At 36.5% G+C, this 15,166-nt stretch overlaps 1 protein-coding gene across 1 annotated transcript in view; it reads right to left on the bottom strand.

The window, feature by feature from the left end:
* Nucleotides 1–15,156, bottom strand: part of oxt (Xylosyltransferase oxt) — a 54,365-nt gene extending 39,209 nt beyond the window's left edge. Inside the window, exons 1-3 of the mRNA XM_069845381.1 lie at nt 14,950–15,156; nt 14,315–14,735; nt 1,394–1,550 (exon numbers count right to left, since the gene is read on the bottom strand). Of these exons, the coding sequence (XP_069701482.1) occupies nt 1,394–1,550; nt 14,315–14,735; nt 14,950–15,132 (761 nt within the window). The 5' untranslated portion in view covers nt 15,133–15,156. The remainder of the gene's footprint in view (nt 1–1,393; nt 1,551–14,314; nt 14,736–14,949) is intronic.
* Between the last annotated feature and the right edge of the window lie 10 nt (nt 15,157–15,166).

Here is a 15,166-nt window from a genome sequence, read left to right as displayed (position 1 = left end):
TTGCCAATACACTGTGTCCTGCTTAGAGGGATCGAGTAATAAATGCTCACCAATTAAAATCAGATAAAGATATCGTTGTGATTTACATCTGACAAGATAGAGAAACTGTTTAAGTTTATGCAACAAAGTTTGAAAAGAGCTGCATGCTTAACTTTCATTTGTTTGTTGCTAGGGCACTAAAACAAGTCCAGCGCCATTTTGTAGGGAAACACCATAACAGAAAGTTCAGTGGATGCTATGACTTGCAGAAGAAAAATCTGTTACGTGAGTCATTGGACCATTCTTCTTCATAGAGGCTGGAAATGTGTTTTTTATTTTATTTTAGTAGGTTATTTTACGACGCTTTATCAATATCTTAGGTTATTTGGCATCTGAATGAGATGAAGATGATAATGTCGGTGAAATGAATCCGGGGTCCAACACCGAAAATTACCCAGCATTTGCTCATATTGGATTGAGGGAAAACTCCGGAAAAAACCTCAACCAGGTAACTTGCCCGACCGGGAATCGAACCCGGGCCACCTGTTTTCGCGGCTAGACGTACTAACCATTACTTCACAGGTGTGGACTGGAAATGTGTATCTGGACATGTTGCGGAATTTTGTTTTTGACCAACTTCCCCCATGATCGGTTTTTCAACAGAATGGGGCCCCATCCAATTATCATCAATGGGTGTGTGAGTTCTTGGATGAAAAATTCCCGAATAGATGGATCGGAAGACAAGGACTCCTTGCCTGGTCACCCAGGTCACTCGATCTGACCCCTTGGACTTTGGAGGAACTGAGGCAACGCATCACAAATACAGCTGCACTAGTGATTCCACAAATGCTACAGAACACTTGAAGGGAGATTGAATACCGTTTAGATGTCTGCAGAGCAACTCAAGGCATACACATCAAGTTGCACTGAGCATTCCGAAATTCGGAGTTTTTACATCAAGTTATGTAGAAAGGTATGTTAATAAACCATTATTTACACTTGAAATTATCACATTTCTCGATCCCTCTAAGTGGGACATGATGTACTTCACAAGTTTTATTATCAAATCACTTACAATACTTTAAAGTACTTGACTGTCTTGAAAGTAAATAAGAGCATGTCCCATGTTACTGATTAATTTCTATCTTTCATTCAACTCAAAAACTTTTGTCATAGCGATAACTTTTGCATCAATCCAATATTTTGTTGTGTAATCCCAAATCATGAAATTTCGCCAACTGTTAGGTAAAATGCTAAATAAAAATGGAAATAAGGGCAACATTTCCTCGGGGGTGAAAGAGAGAGAGGATAAGGGACAATTTCCCTCAGCTTACTATCACATTCAATGTGAGGAAAAATTTACATAATTAATATAGTGTTTGACAGATGATGCATTCTGGGTTAAATTACTTACGAGTATTGTACACCAGCATAAGGGAATCCAGACTGAAGGCACATGTTGATGCAGTGTTTTGGCGAGTTTGTGGTCTTGAGGTTTGCATAATAACCAGAAAGCAAACGAAAAGTCTTTTCATCTCGGTAGCAACCTAATGATTTTCCTGCTGTGAAACCTGAAACATAATTCGAGGATATGGATTAGTAACAATGATTTAACACAGAGACGAATAAGTGCTCAATGTTATTTACTGTAATTCAATCTCATATGAATGAATGAATGATATAGATATGTCTTATGTTGGGCAAAGGCCTCTTGTGCTGGGGGTAGGGCCCCCTATATAGGGGTGGCTCATGGGTACTCCCTTGGTCAGCCAATAGAGGCAATCCACTTTAGCTCTGAACGCCTCATATATTAATGTTAAATTAATTGGTATTAGTGAATACACAATTAAATTCTGCAGAGAAAATGTAGCCTATGTTTGAACTTCGTTCATAATTACTTTTAATCCTGAAAACTAACAAGTATCGGTATAGAAAATATTATAAACTTCAAACCAATAATGACACATTGAATGTGACTCTGCTCCTCATGGTCAAGCAGTTGCGCAAGAGGCTGGTAGAAAACTTTCCTTATGTACAAGCCTCAATAGAAGATTAAGAAAATATTTGATATTCTGCGTATCAAACTAATATTAGCAGCATTTAATTTTAATTCAATTTTAAATTCCTTCAAACTTAGCTATTAGCTTTATCAAATGAAAATTGACAAGTGAAGACATAATATTTAAATTCTCAATCTGAATTTTAGTATAACATGATCAGATTTAAGACTTTTACTATACAGTTGAGTTGCTTTGCTATAAAGTTTTTATACTGTAGTAGAAAGGAAAGTGACTTTCCACATTATCCTCTGCCCTACAATACAGCAGATTACCTGATAAATAATCATACCGTAGTTGACACCCCTGGCATGGAATACTGATATGTCACAGGAAATGCTGAAAACAAAAATCTGGTTGTGGATATGAGAGGGGTTCAGCAGAGATCGTGTTGTGAATTTTCGTAATCAGCATGTGTAGGCTCATGAAAATTCCCATGCAGTTGAAGAAACAAAGCATCAGCACCAATTCTCATTCAACTTGTGGGCAGGCATTCTTGGTGATAGATTAATAGGGCCATACGTGCTACCACAGAGATTAACTGGGAATCGTTATCAGGACTTTCTTATTAACGTATTAAAACAAATTTCAAAGAGTGTGTGATTCCTTATGCCGAGGGGCAGAAGAACGTATTGCCATGAATGGTCGTCACATTGAGCACCTCCTATGAACAAGTTTTCAGATCTCAGAAAGTATGTGTTGTAGGACCCATGTTTATTAGATATTATTTTCTTGTTTTGATGCATACTAGTACCTCCTAAAATATTGGATACTTTTTTTAACACCCTGTATACACACTTTACATTCTGTACATATCTCAGCTACATAACACGAACTTTAAGTTTCTACCACAACAGTCATTCCATTTAATTTTTATTAAGCAAAATGTAAACAAAAAAGGCTAAGTATAATTATTCACAAGTAATAAATTTGTTGTAAAGATTTTGTGCATTTAGTATTACAAATTATTGCAGCTGTAAGTTATTAAAACTAACATCTATTTCAGAAATTCTAAACATATTTCATAAAAATGTCGATTTAATCTCAAATTACTGAATTTAAATAATTTTGATGGTTTATTGTCGTCATATACATCATAATTTCAGTGTCGTCGTCATATACATCATAATTTGAGTGTAATAGTCTATGTGCCTGTCATAATTAATCTACGTTTATTAATTTTTAAATAGGTCTGAATATTACTACTTTCCTCTAAAATATGTACATGAATTTTGATGCATCAATATCCAGATTAACGTGTCTACAAACAACAAACCTTTCAACAAACAATTTTATAAAACAGTTTATGGGTTATCCTTCCCCTCACTATGTAAGCATTTCAGTTGTCACAAGATGACTGATGACATTCCTCCTCATTCTCTGGCAGAAATTACTTAGCACCTCACCCTTGTCTCATCTTGGCTGCCAAATTAACAAACCCGCTTCAGTTTCTCTCTAGAAATCACAGTGTTGCTAAGCCAGCAAGTGAGATACATATAGTATACTATGTCGTCGTCGTCCTCATCATCATCATCCTTAACAATTCTAGATCAGCAAGTCCGTTTCAGTAAACAAAATGAAAGAAATAGTCATGGTAATTCAAAATTTGTAGAGGAATTCTGTTATCCATTACTAGTGTACAGTGAAACCTGCCTTTGCGGTCACTTCATTTAAACGCCACCAGGCCAAAAGGCCAATTTTCTCTGGAACCAATTGGATTTTCCATAAGATCAATATAAATTCTCTCTTTATTTAGGGGCCACCTCATGCGCTGGCCAGCTGTTGGAGTCTAATTGGATTGGAACCTGACTATAACAGTCACTGTCCAACAAAAAATCTTTTCACAGATGCTGTCTGACCTATTTTTTCGATGGTTAGATGACAGGAAGCAATATCACAAGGACAATAGCTAAGTGTACATCAGTACACCCTCCATATCTTGGGGTTACTTGATTACTGTTTTAGGACTCTCTTGTCACTTTCCACTGCACAGCTATAAATTCTTACTCGTTTTTAAAGGATTGAAACACAGGCTTTTTCTATCGAAAATGTCACAGTATGTTTTAGGTCAGTAGTTAACTATTTGAATTTTTTTATTTATTTTTTCTCCTCTTTCTATCTTTCTCTTTTTGGACCAGCTTTTACGAATTTTTCTTCTTTTCATTCAGTTTATTCAGAGGAACTGTGAAGTTAATTTGAGAGAAAAATCATGTCTAACAATAAATCTAGAGTGGTGTTAAGTTTAGAAGTGAGACGAGAAATGATTGAATAAAGTGAGAAGGGAACATCTGCGAGAAAAATTGCAGAAATATTCAAATGTGGAAGGACACAAATAAACGGTATAATTAAGAATAAAGACGAAATATTAACAGAATGGGAGAAAAATATGCGTGGTGGTCAAAAAAGGAAGAGAGAATCTGTGTTTAGTAATGTGAATGATTTCGTTTAAGAATGGTTCAAGTGTGCGAGGGCGAAGAAATTGTCAGTAAGTGGGCCTATGATTCAAGAGGAAGCACTTCAAATTGCCAAAGAACTCAGTATAAGCAAGTTTGTTGATGGCAATGGATGGTTAGAGTGCTTTAGAAAACGGCATAACATTGCATTTCGTTCTGTGTTTGGTGAAGGAGGTGACATTGCAACCAATGTTATTGAAGAATGGAGAAAAAAAGACTGCCTTCAATTCATGCGGAATATGAACTCAGAGACAGTTACAATGTTGACGAAACAGGTTCTCTTCAGAGCCCTCCCTAACGAAACTTTAAGTTTTAAGAAATAAAGAGTGTAAAGGAGGGAAGTTGGCAAAAGACAGAATAACACTGCTCTTTTGTTGTAATGTTGCAGGAGAAAAAGAACCACTCTTAATGATAGAGAAATCATTGAAACCGAGATGTTTGAAAAATGTTGACATGAGCTTATTAGGGGTGAAGTGGACTGCCAACAATAAAGCTTGAATGACATCATTGTTTGAGAGTTGGTTATGCAATTTCAATTCCAAGATTAAATGACAAAATCGCAATGTGATCCCTGAAATTGGTGTTTCTTCCTCCAAATATGACATCACACCTCCAGCCCCTTGATCAAAATATTATCCAGTCATTTAAACTGAGGTACCGCAAGGGAGTTTTGAAAAGGCTAGTTACACGAATGGAAGAGGCGGACATTAATATGCACGATTGCTGTATGCGCACAGTACTAAAAAGTCAACGAAATTCAGTATTTTCATGCCGATTCATAAAAACCGCAACCTTAATCAAGCAGCCTTCTGATAAAACGGCCATTTTACAAGGTAACTTCAAATGGCCGCTTTAGAGAGGCTTCACTGTATCTATTATTCAGTTTTACCTGTAATTTCTGATTCTTGTAAAATTTCATTTCTTTGTCTAAAAAAGTTTGTTGAATGTGTTAACTATGTGATAACATCAAATCAGAAGTCAGAGAAGTTTAGGACCAACCAAGAGGTACGACAGATTTAAATTCAGCCCACTTCTCTTCATCCTGATGAGGGATGCAGAATTAGATGCAAAAAATCAAAACTGGGAATCTCAGACTGCAATCTGTTTACATAACCGACCAGATCTTTGCTGATGATGCCTTGGTAGTTGCTAAGAGTGATGTGGCTTTGCAAAGAAATGTCGATATCTGGATAGAAGAGCTCAGCAAGAGAGGATTGCAGATGATTCTGAAAATCAAGAGAGTAAAAACAAATCGATCATGGTTCGAAAGTAGCAGCTTCAACAACTCTGGAGCTTTAAGTATCTTGGTACCATGTTCCAGGAGGATGGTAAACTGGACTCAGAAATTTCTGAAAGGATAACTGTCACCAGAAAACTATTTTTCAGCATCAATCAGCCCCTCCTATGGAAGTGAAAGGTATCGAATATAGCCAAGATTGCTGTATACAATTCAACATTTACACCAATCATCACCTACAGTGTGGAGAGCTATGTATTAACATCAAGACACCACAGTTGTGCACAGGTGATGGAAATACGTTATTTATAGAAGATCCAGGGAAAAACTAAAAGAGATACAATCAAAAACAACACCATCCATGTCAACTTAAAATAAACCCATTAGATATAAAGACAGAAGAGAATAAGTGGCAACAGTTTGGTTATGTGCTGAGGATGAACCCTGAAAGACTTTCAAGAAAAGTCTTTGAAGTGAAGTAAGGACAGAGAGCAGATGACCCTGAGGACGACCAGAGGGTGTAAAAGAAGCATTACAGCAAAGGGGTTGTGACATAAAAAGGGCAAAGTGTGTGTTAGTGAAAGATCGAAAGAAATGGCAACCTCTCATTTCCTTGACATCTCATGGTATATGAGAACAGGTAGCCTAAGTTTAACAAAGTGTTTATCCAGCTGTTTTCCTAAAAAAAAAAAATCATCTCTACAGTATTTGATCTTGTTAAATTTTGTTTATGAAGTATCCACACTTTTAATTTTTTTCACTCCACAAACTCTAGCATATAACCAGATAAAGCTGAGGGCTGCACACACCCACAGAGCATTTCACCCACTGGACAAGAAGATTAACTACTACAGTAAAACCTCCATATAATATTCCTGCTTATAATACCAACTTTTAATGCTCATTTATGCCAGCCCCTAGACTCACCTCATAAGGGATGTCAAAATATCCTGCACATAATCCCACTTTTAATGCTTTTCTGCTTATTACGACCTTTTCCCCTAGTCACAAAGATTACTACGTAATATAATACAGTGAAATCTGTTCAAGACGGAAGTGACATGGTCCTATTTTTTTCTCCGTTGTGGACAGGTTTCCATATTATTCAGGTGTGACATTAAAATGGAATATTTTGCCATTCATATACATGAAAAACAAAATGGCATGCCGCAAATTGCAAGAAGTACAAAATATTCCATTTAATACTCATCACATTAAATCAGCTTTCTGTCGCTTATTACGTTGGTGAATCATCTTGATTAAAATCTCATTTTCTGTATAAATATTATCGTAACTCAATCATTAGTCATTAAACGTTACTAAAGTTTACTAATCTCATTCTATTTAATATCTAACACTATACTCTAATACTGTACTGCATGTCACTGCACATTATTAATTAATTGGACTAAGAGCCATCTATTAGAAGCCTTGAATTCTGGTTTATTTAATTTCTTTCCCAGTTCAATAGCTTGCTTTGCAGAACAGATTTAGAAATTGGCATGTTCTTTGAAAGGTCATGAAGAACCCACTCCCACAACAGTTCATTTATTTTCACATAAACAGTTGCTTTCTGGTTTCTTTTTTGTCACCAATATCGGCCGCAAGCCACTCACTCATTATGATCTTTAATTTTTAAAGTGTCACACCTGAGTTTTCCACAACTGTACTTCAATATTATTTCACATAGACTTTGTTTCTAATTTTCCTTTATCTCGATAACTTTTACTTTATCACTTAATGTTAATGCTACATTTTATGCAACTTTTTTTTTTTAACCTGGAAATCACTACACTTGCGCTCTGTTTAGCTACGACAGTAATGGGTGTGAAGCATTGAAAATCTTTGAAGGGACTCAGGTGGCCCGGTTTCGAATCCCGGTCGGGGCAAGTTACCTGGTTGAGGTTTTTTCCGGGGTTTTCCCTCATCCCAATATGAGCAAATGCTGGGTAACTTACGGTGCTGGACCCCGGACTCATTTCACCGGCATTATCACCTTCATATCATTCAGATGCTAAATAACCTAGATGTTGATAGGGCGTCGTAAAATAACCAAATAAAATAAAAAAATTAAATTGCAGGGACTCGTCTGCCTAGTCAACAGGGTAATAACATTTATGACTGACAGGCCAACACACCCTGGTACCCTCTAGAATTTTGCAAAGAAAACTTGTTTTTATCTTAGTGACCTACATATTTCGTATATTCCTTGAAATTACACGCTGTTTCAAAATATAGTTACAAAATATAGTGTGTCCAAAATATTATTTCCGTTTTGAACAGTAGCAGGCAGTTTCCGTTTCCGCATTGGACAGTTTCTGTTTTAGTCAGGAAAAATTACACATAATACATACAAATTTCGCCGGGACCAATAAATTGTTCCGAAATAGACAGGATTCCGGATTATTCAGGTTCCGATTTGAACAGGTTTCACTGTATTCACTGCTATCAAAACTCGCCTTAAAGAATTTCATTTACTACGACTCAGCACTGCAACCTACAAGATCTACTGTACTAACCTGCAAGCTAGGCGCATTCCTAACCCACACCAGCTGGTTACACTAAGGTTTGCTGTGTACCCAGGCTTTGAGCAGGCAATCTCACTCGTTCCTAGACCAGCATCTTTGTGCATCACCAGCCAGTGTTCGAGAAATGATATGGAATAATGACGGAATGGAGATGGTGACAAAATGATATTGATGCCTAATGTGAGAAAATGGTAGAACATCGAGAAAAACCCCAACTGCGACCTCGTCCACCACAAGTGTCACTGAATTTCAGTGGCGATTCCTCCATGAAGGATATGAGGATGATCATACAGTTTAATTTCGTGCCTCTGAGGATAGAAAACATTTTAATTACAGATTTTGATTTTCAATGTGTTCCAATGTATTAATTTCCTTTAAGCTTCCACTTTTTGTCGTGAGTTGTCGCCACAGCACAGCTCAGAAATAATTTCCGAGGAACCATCCAAATATCTTACAGCAAACGGTATTTCTAGCACTGAAGTTGGCGGATAGGGGAGGGTGCGGAGGCCGGGGTATGACTTGAGTTCAGTCGCGTTTGAGGATATGACTGCACATCCTAAATACTATGACCCTTCCTTCTGGGTGATGGAGACCCTGTCAGAGACTACAATAAGAATTTTCAAGTACTCTTATAGCCTCCTTAAATGCAGTTCATTGGTCATTTTAACAGAATAGAATAAACGAAATAATGAATAATTTAAAATTATATATTATAAAAAATAAAATGAATAAAAAACAAAACTACATAAAAATAAATAAAAAAAGCTATAATAAATACAAGAATTAACAGGACTTTCAGATGACAGGACAGTCGAAAGAATATCTGAAGTTGTATTTGATCATTTAGAAGATTTTAACTGTAGCAAGAAATTAATTCCGCAAATGTACGACGGAGCATCGGTAAATATCGGGCAGTACAATACCTTAGGAGCCATCTTCGCAACTAAAAAGGGGAGGAGAATCGAACTTCACTACTAATAAATTGTCAGTTCCAGAATGGTGAGTCAAAGACTAACATAGGCCTACTTGTATTGATTTTGCATGCTCTATTAATATCATTATTATTATTATTACTAATATTATATTATTATTAATATCAGTTTCTGTCTTGGTCATCAGTCGTCAATCTCATACCCTACATACAAAAAATTTCACAAGTCGCCACTGCTGGATCTGTCATGAAAAATTCCAGGCCAGACTGGAACTCGAACCCAGTCTGCCTTCACAACACACAGAAGGTCTGCCCTCTCAGCCACTACAGAGGTATTTGCCTTAAAGAATTTGGCATTACAGAATTCAGCACATCTACAGAGTGTCTAAATTTTTTTTGATGTCTCTATTTTGTTTATCAGAAAGTGGAAGCAGTCTCTCTTAACAAAGATTACTAATATCTGGACCTTATATACCTGACTAGATTTATAATGCTGACAAGATGAGTTCGGTCTCTTCTTTCAGCTTATGCCACAAGGCCGAGAAATACCCTGGTGGGAAGGTGAGCAAATAGTGACTGACTGTGCTATTATGTTTTGGCGACAACTTCCATGATTTCATAGCTATTGATGAAGATCCCATTAATGCTGAACAACAGGCAACACATTGGCCATGTGCATCAACGTGGTTAGTGTAACCTTTGGTTAAAATTGCCACCTAAACTCTCGTTAAGCATTTTTACGATGCATCAACCTCAGTTAGGACTTAAACAGGAAGTTAAACATGGTAACCAGTCATATTCGAGCAGTTGAAGGAGATAACCAGTGATTAGCAGGCTTAGTAAAACAAAATGGCAGTCAGATCTACAGCTGATTATCTCGAAGGCAATTAGTATTGTACTTGGATAGGGATGATGGTGAGTGTGAAGTTTTATTAGTGGAAAGAGAATTTTTACTGGGAATTATATAACAGAAAATTTCAGAAGGGACTTCATTTATCAAAATCTATCGTGTCATTTCTGTTGCAACAAATGGATCACTAGGAATAACCCACAAACAGTCGTATTTCTTCCATGATTCTGTGCAAGTGATATTTTCAGAAACATAACCTATTAACATAACAGCGTCCAAAGACAAACTAATGCAACGCGAAAATATAGGATACATTCGTTTTGATGTAGAATGGAGTAAGCACAATCGTTTTTAGACATTGACTGTTATCTTTGCAGAGGTATGGATGCTTTCCTTTCGTCATTTTGTAGAAACAGTGTACCAGCACAGACTTCACCCTCGTTAAATGAGATTTCCACTAACCATGGTTAAGTAACTGGTGGTTATGAATGGTGCACAGAAATTACATTTACACTAACCATGGTTAAGTAACTGGTGGTTATGAATGGTGCACAGAAATTACATTTCAACCGTGGTTTTGTAACCTATGGTTACTACATTTATAACAGACATTGATGCACATGGCTATTAAGATTAAGGGAGGTTATTGTTAACATACTGACAGTCAATAACAACACAGCAATGACAATGAAGATGATGATAGTGTACCACCTCAACTGTGATCAGCTGTACTGGATGCGTTGTCTGTCAGAGCATATTTTACTTCTCGCCCTGATGTGTCGGAAGATTTATTTCGTAATATCCGCCATATTGAGAATAATGCTGTATGTACAGAGACAGAAGAGATGCGATGATGTCAGTAAAAGAATGCTTTAGTAGCAAAGAGTAATTTGTTTTCATGTAAAACGATCTATTGTTTTTACAGTCAGAACTAAAATGTGAATAATATGAATATTTACTGTCATCAACTTGTTTCATGTAGTGGTGATCCTCACATTTCTGTATACGGTGCCACCACCACATTTATTTACATTCATATTAACTGCAGTACGATTCATTTAGTTTTCCTATTTCATCTATACACTCTTCTCTTCTAGACCTAGTTAACCCAATTTCATCCCTACTATCCACTAAGTTTCTCTATCCTCTATCACAGTTTTCAACCTTTTTCAACATGTGGTACACTAAAGTTGTAAATTAATATCCCGTGCCACACTCATATAATATAAACCAGTGATTCCTAAGTAGGGGGGAATTTTTTTAAGGTTTGCCCATAGTAACATTTGTGACACACAACATCGCAACTGGAGTTTTTCTCGGGGTTCTCCAATTTTCTCATATTAGGGATCTACATTATACTGTCAAAATTTCTCCATTTTGTCAATATTCCATAACATTCCCTGAACGCCAGATGGTAATGTGTGGAAGGGGCGGTTGGCCTAGGGACAAGTGAGGTTGTCTGCAGCGAACTTAGTGTGATCAGTTGGTGTAGGTTTGGGATTGCGCCTAGCTTGAGCGTCAGCATACTAGATCTAATAAGGTGGCAGTGATGGTTAAATTCAAATTCAATTCAATTCAATTCAAGGCTGGTACAATATTCTAACTTTACTGATCTGGAAACCCTGGCTACATATTAGTCATTCTCTTCTCTATGGCACACCTACACTGTAGTTACTGAATGTTGACAGATGCTTTTGCTGGAAGATGACTATTGTGGACTCAATTTTTTAAAATACTCTTTTCACTTTTATTTTTCCAATTTTGCTACTACAATCTTTACTATTTTCATTTTCTCGTGGCACATCAGCAGATCATTCGTGGCAGACCGGTTGAAAATGGTTGCTCTATCATTTGACAACTTCTCTTAATATCCCCCCCCCCTTCCCATTTACTCAGTTGTTCCCTTGTTCTATTTATGTTCCTTTGCTTCAATCCTTACCTCTCTCTATTTAAGTTCTTTTCCTAGTACTAGTCACTTCTGTAAACTTTTACTACAATACTGCCTCCACTTTCTATCTCTCTTTGTCTAGTATCATTCACTAGTTTTCTATTACAGATACTTCTCATAGTAACGTCTTTCATTTTAAAACCCTAACTTCCTCTACTTTTTACTTATTCTTATTAGTTTCATTATTAACTGGTTCCTTTTTATTTTCTCCTCATATCTCCAATCATTCTAACCTTGCCTACTATTACTTTTCACATCCATATCACATTCACTTTAGTTTTTCAAGTTCTGACTCTTTGATTGGTTTGTTGTCCAACTGAAGTACTAAAATATATTGTTACATTTTGAAAGCATGTGTTTAAGAAAATCCAGTTTTCCGCTTATAACGCACTTTTCATCTGGTTCTTGCAAGACTGTTATAACGAAGTTTTATATATATTTAGGGGAAATAGCCTATATCAAGAGATAGATCGATCTGCATCATACTCGGGAATGTTTTATATTTTTTTTATCAATGCAGGATTCAAATTTGATACCACCATGAACATATTTTAGCTGTTAAGTATCGATTATAAACAAAGTTTGAACAATGGGTGTTTCTCAGGTCAATGTGAAAAAGTTGATTTTCAGATCTTATTTATAATTAATCAGTATGGTTCAGAATATTCTTGCTGTATATAGGCCTATTTTTTTAAAGACTGTGTACATACTCTGAAATGTTTATCTAGCTACTGTACCAAAAGATCTCTAGATAGAACAATATCCCAAGTATAGTAGGCTATACTCCTACAGACTTAATTGATTTCGGATTTTCAATATGCTGTGGAGTACCTACTGGTAAGAAGAGAGACTACATTCAAACAAAGAAGTGTAAAAAAGCTGCAGTAGGCCTACCCTAAAGACGGAATCAATGGGAGTAGGCTTACACCAGTTTGGGAAACAGCATTGTACTATACAGTGTCAAAATAAGGCATGATAACATAACATGGAAGTTGTGTATTTTTCTATGACACACTCACAACATTAACCCAAACGAGATGGAAACAGTGGTCGGCCACTCAGTTTTTTCGTTTCTTACACTGTATTAGAATACGATGTCGGTGCTGTGCTGTGATAATTGTGTATTTTAACGTCCTGCGACATTTGTACATTAATAGTACCTAGGTACTAATAGTGTGGACTATAATGACTCTCAGCTGCCGGTAATTTTAGGGTTCAAACATCACAAGGGAAAACCCTTTAGAAACAGTCCCTTACCTGATGTGAACACTTTATAATGCAAGTACACACTTGTAAAAATCCTGCATGCATTCGATGCTTTATGTTAGGTTGTTTGTTTAAAATAATTATCTGCTACGTCCCTATCATCTGTTATTACTCCACATGTGTTGATGCATTCCTCACTTTCCAGAGTGAACATACGACCAATCGGCGGTCGGTGTACAGAAGAATTTTGTATTATGATTGTTGACATGCAGTCTTCTTGTATGCAATGAAGATTATGTGTGTAGTTTGAAAGGAGGTTTTTAAACTCGTTAACTTGCAAATTTCTCTTTCTATGATTACTGGCATTCCACTTCACTCAATCTTGTTTATCATTATACAAACGATATTCGCTTTTACTGCAAAATCACACTTGTTTTGGCCAAAATTTGTGTTTAGTTTATTTTGTTTCTAGGTACCATATACTCAATCCAGCCTAAGGTACAACAAACAAGTCTCTATTATTCTTCTAGGTCTATGTTTTGGAATACATTGTGGACATTACCTGTAGGCCTACACATTAAAGCAGAAAGCTCGTCAATTTGCAGTAGATTCACTTTTTATGAGTTCGCGAATGCAAGAGTAACATAAATAATGGGAAGGGGAAACTGTCACTGCTTAGCCGACATAAGCACTGGCACTCACTGGGACTCACTGTATTAGACGAAAACATGAAGTGCCCTTTCAGGGTAAATTAAAGAAGAATCTTTGGACAGATAATATTGAAGGAAGAGAAACGAGGAAACCATTCTCAATTGTTATTTATAAGGCCTTGTTGAAATACAGGTTAACAGTTAAAAATAAATATGCCTAAGTTTCAAAATCCAGCTGCATGTAATTATTTCACACATAGGCTATATTGAAAAGAATATCAATTAAAACACTAATACCTACAAAATAAAATAAGGGTGTACTGAACTGTAGCCTACCGCATTTATTAAAACAACCTTCCTAACAATCCACGCTTAGAGATTGTAAAGAACAACTGAAACACACTACTACTACACAGATTAGGATTACTTTTACAGCTTCTTTATATTCTGAACAAACACATTATGTCAGTATTACCTGGAGATGGGCACGAGTTGGGAAGGTGATGAGGATACAGCTGCCTTTGCTGTATAAGGCACGTAATGTTTGCCAGTTTTTGCTTACATAGTTGCGTCTTGGCACGGTGAATAGCAGATATTGCTTCTTTCGCTACGATATCACACGCAGGCACAAAATCTAATTCTTCTAATCTCAAACTAGTCCGATTCTGTCCAGGAGAACCTCCGTCTTTATTATTTAACTTAGGCACTTTCTCCACAGCAGCCGCATTGTTCCTGTTACTAAGCATGGAGTCTGATTTGTCAGGAGGAACTTTATTTCTGATGTACAAACCATTCACTGGATTGCTATTGCTTGGACTATCTTCATCATCTACAACTAAATAATTTTCTTTGAATCTTCTTGAAGAAACTCCACCATTCAGGTCTTCATTTACAACCTAAAATGCAAAGCAATGTACGAGTAAAATTTAATTGAAATTAACAATTTCAAAGCGTGCTAGAACTGTACAAAATAAATTATATACTAACGAAAACAAGAGATTTCTCAACTATAGTGATTTGTATTTACAACTATGATAAATTCTTCGAAAGCACCGCCCCCTTTTTAAGTTTTGGGCTCGTTACATTGGCAATAGGCCTAAGAATACTAACCTCTATATTTACTCCCTTCCCTGAAAGATCTCGATGCTCCTGAGCAGATTCATCTCCATCAGCGTCAATTGGAAAGAATTTGTACGCGAGGAAGACTTGGATACTCAATATTACACTACCTACAATGAAAAATGCCCGATATCTACGAACCCATCTACTGTCAAGGGTCCGTGTCGGTGCCATATTTGTAACGATGTCGTAGTCATTTAACAGATAG

Source organism: Periplaneta americana, chromosome 14, assembly GCF_040183065.1.
Source record: "Periplaneta americana isolate PAMFEO1 chromosome 14, P.americana_PAMFEO1_priV1, whole genome shotgun sequence".
In the NCBI taxonomy this organism is placed as follows: domain Eukaryota; kingdom Metazoa; phylum Arthropoda; class Insecta; order Blattodea; family Blattidae; genus Periplaneta; species Periplaneta americana.
The sequence above is the reverse complement of the archived record's forward strand: the minus strand, read 5'-3'. Positions and strand labels throughout refer to the sequence as shown.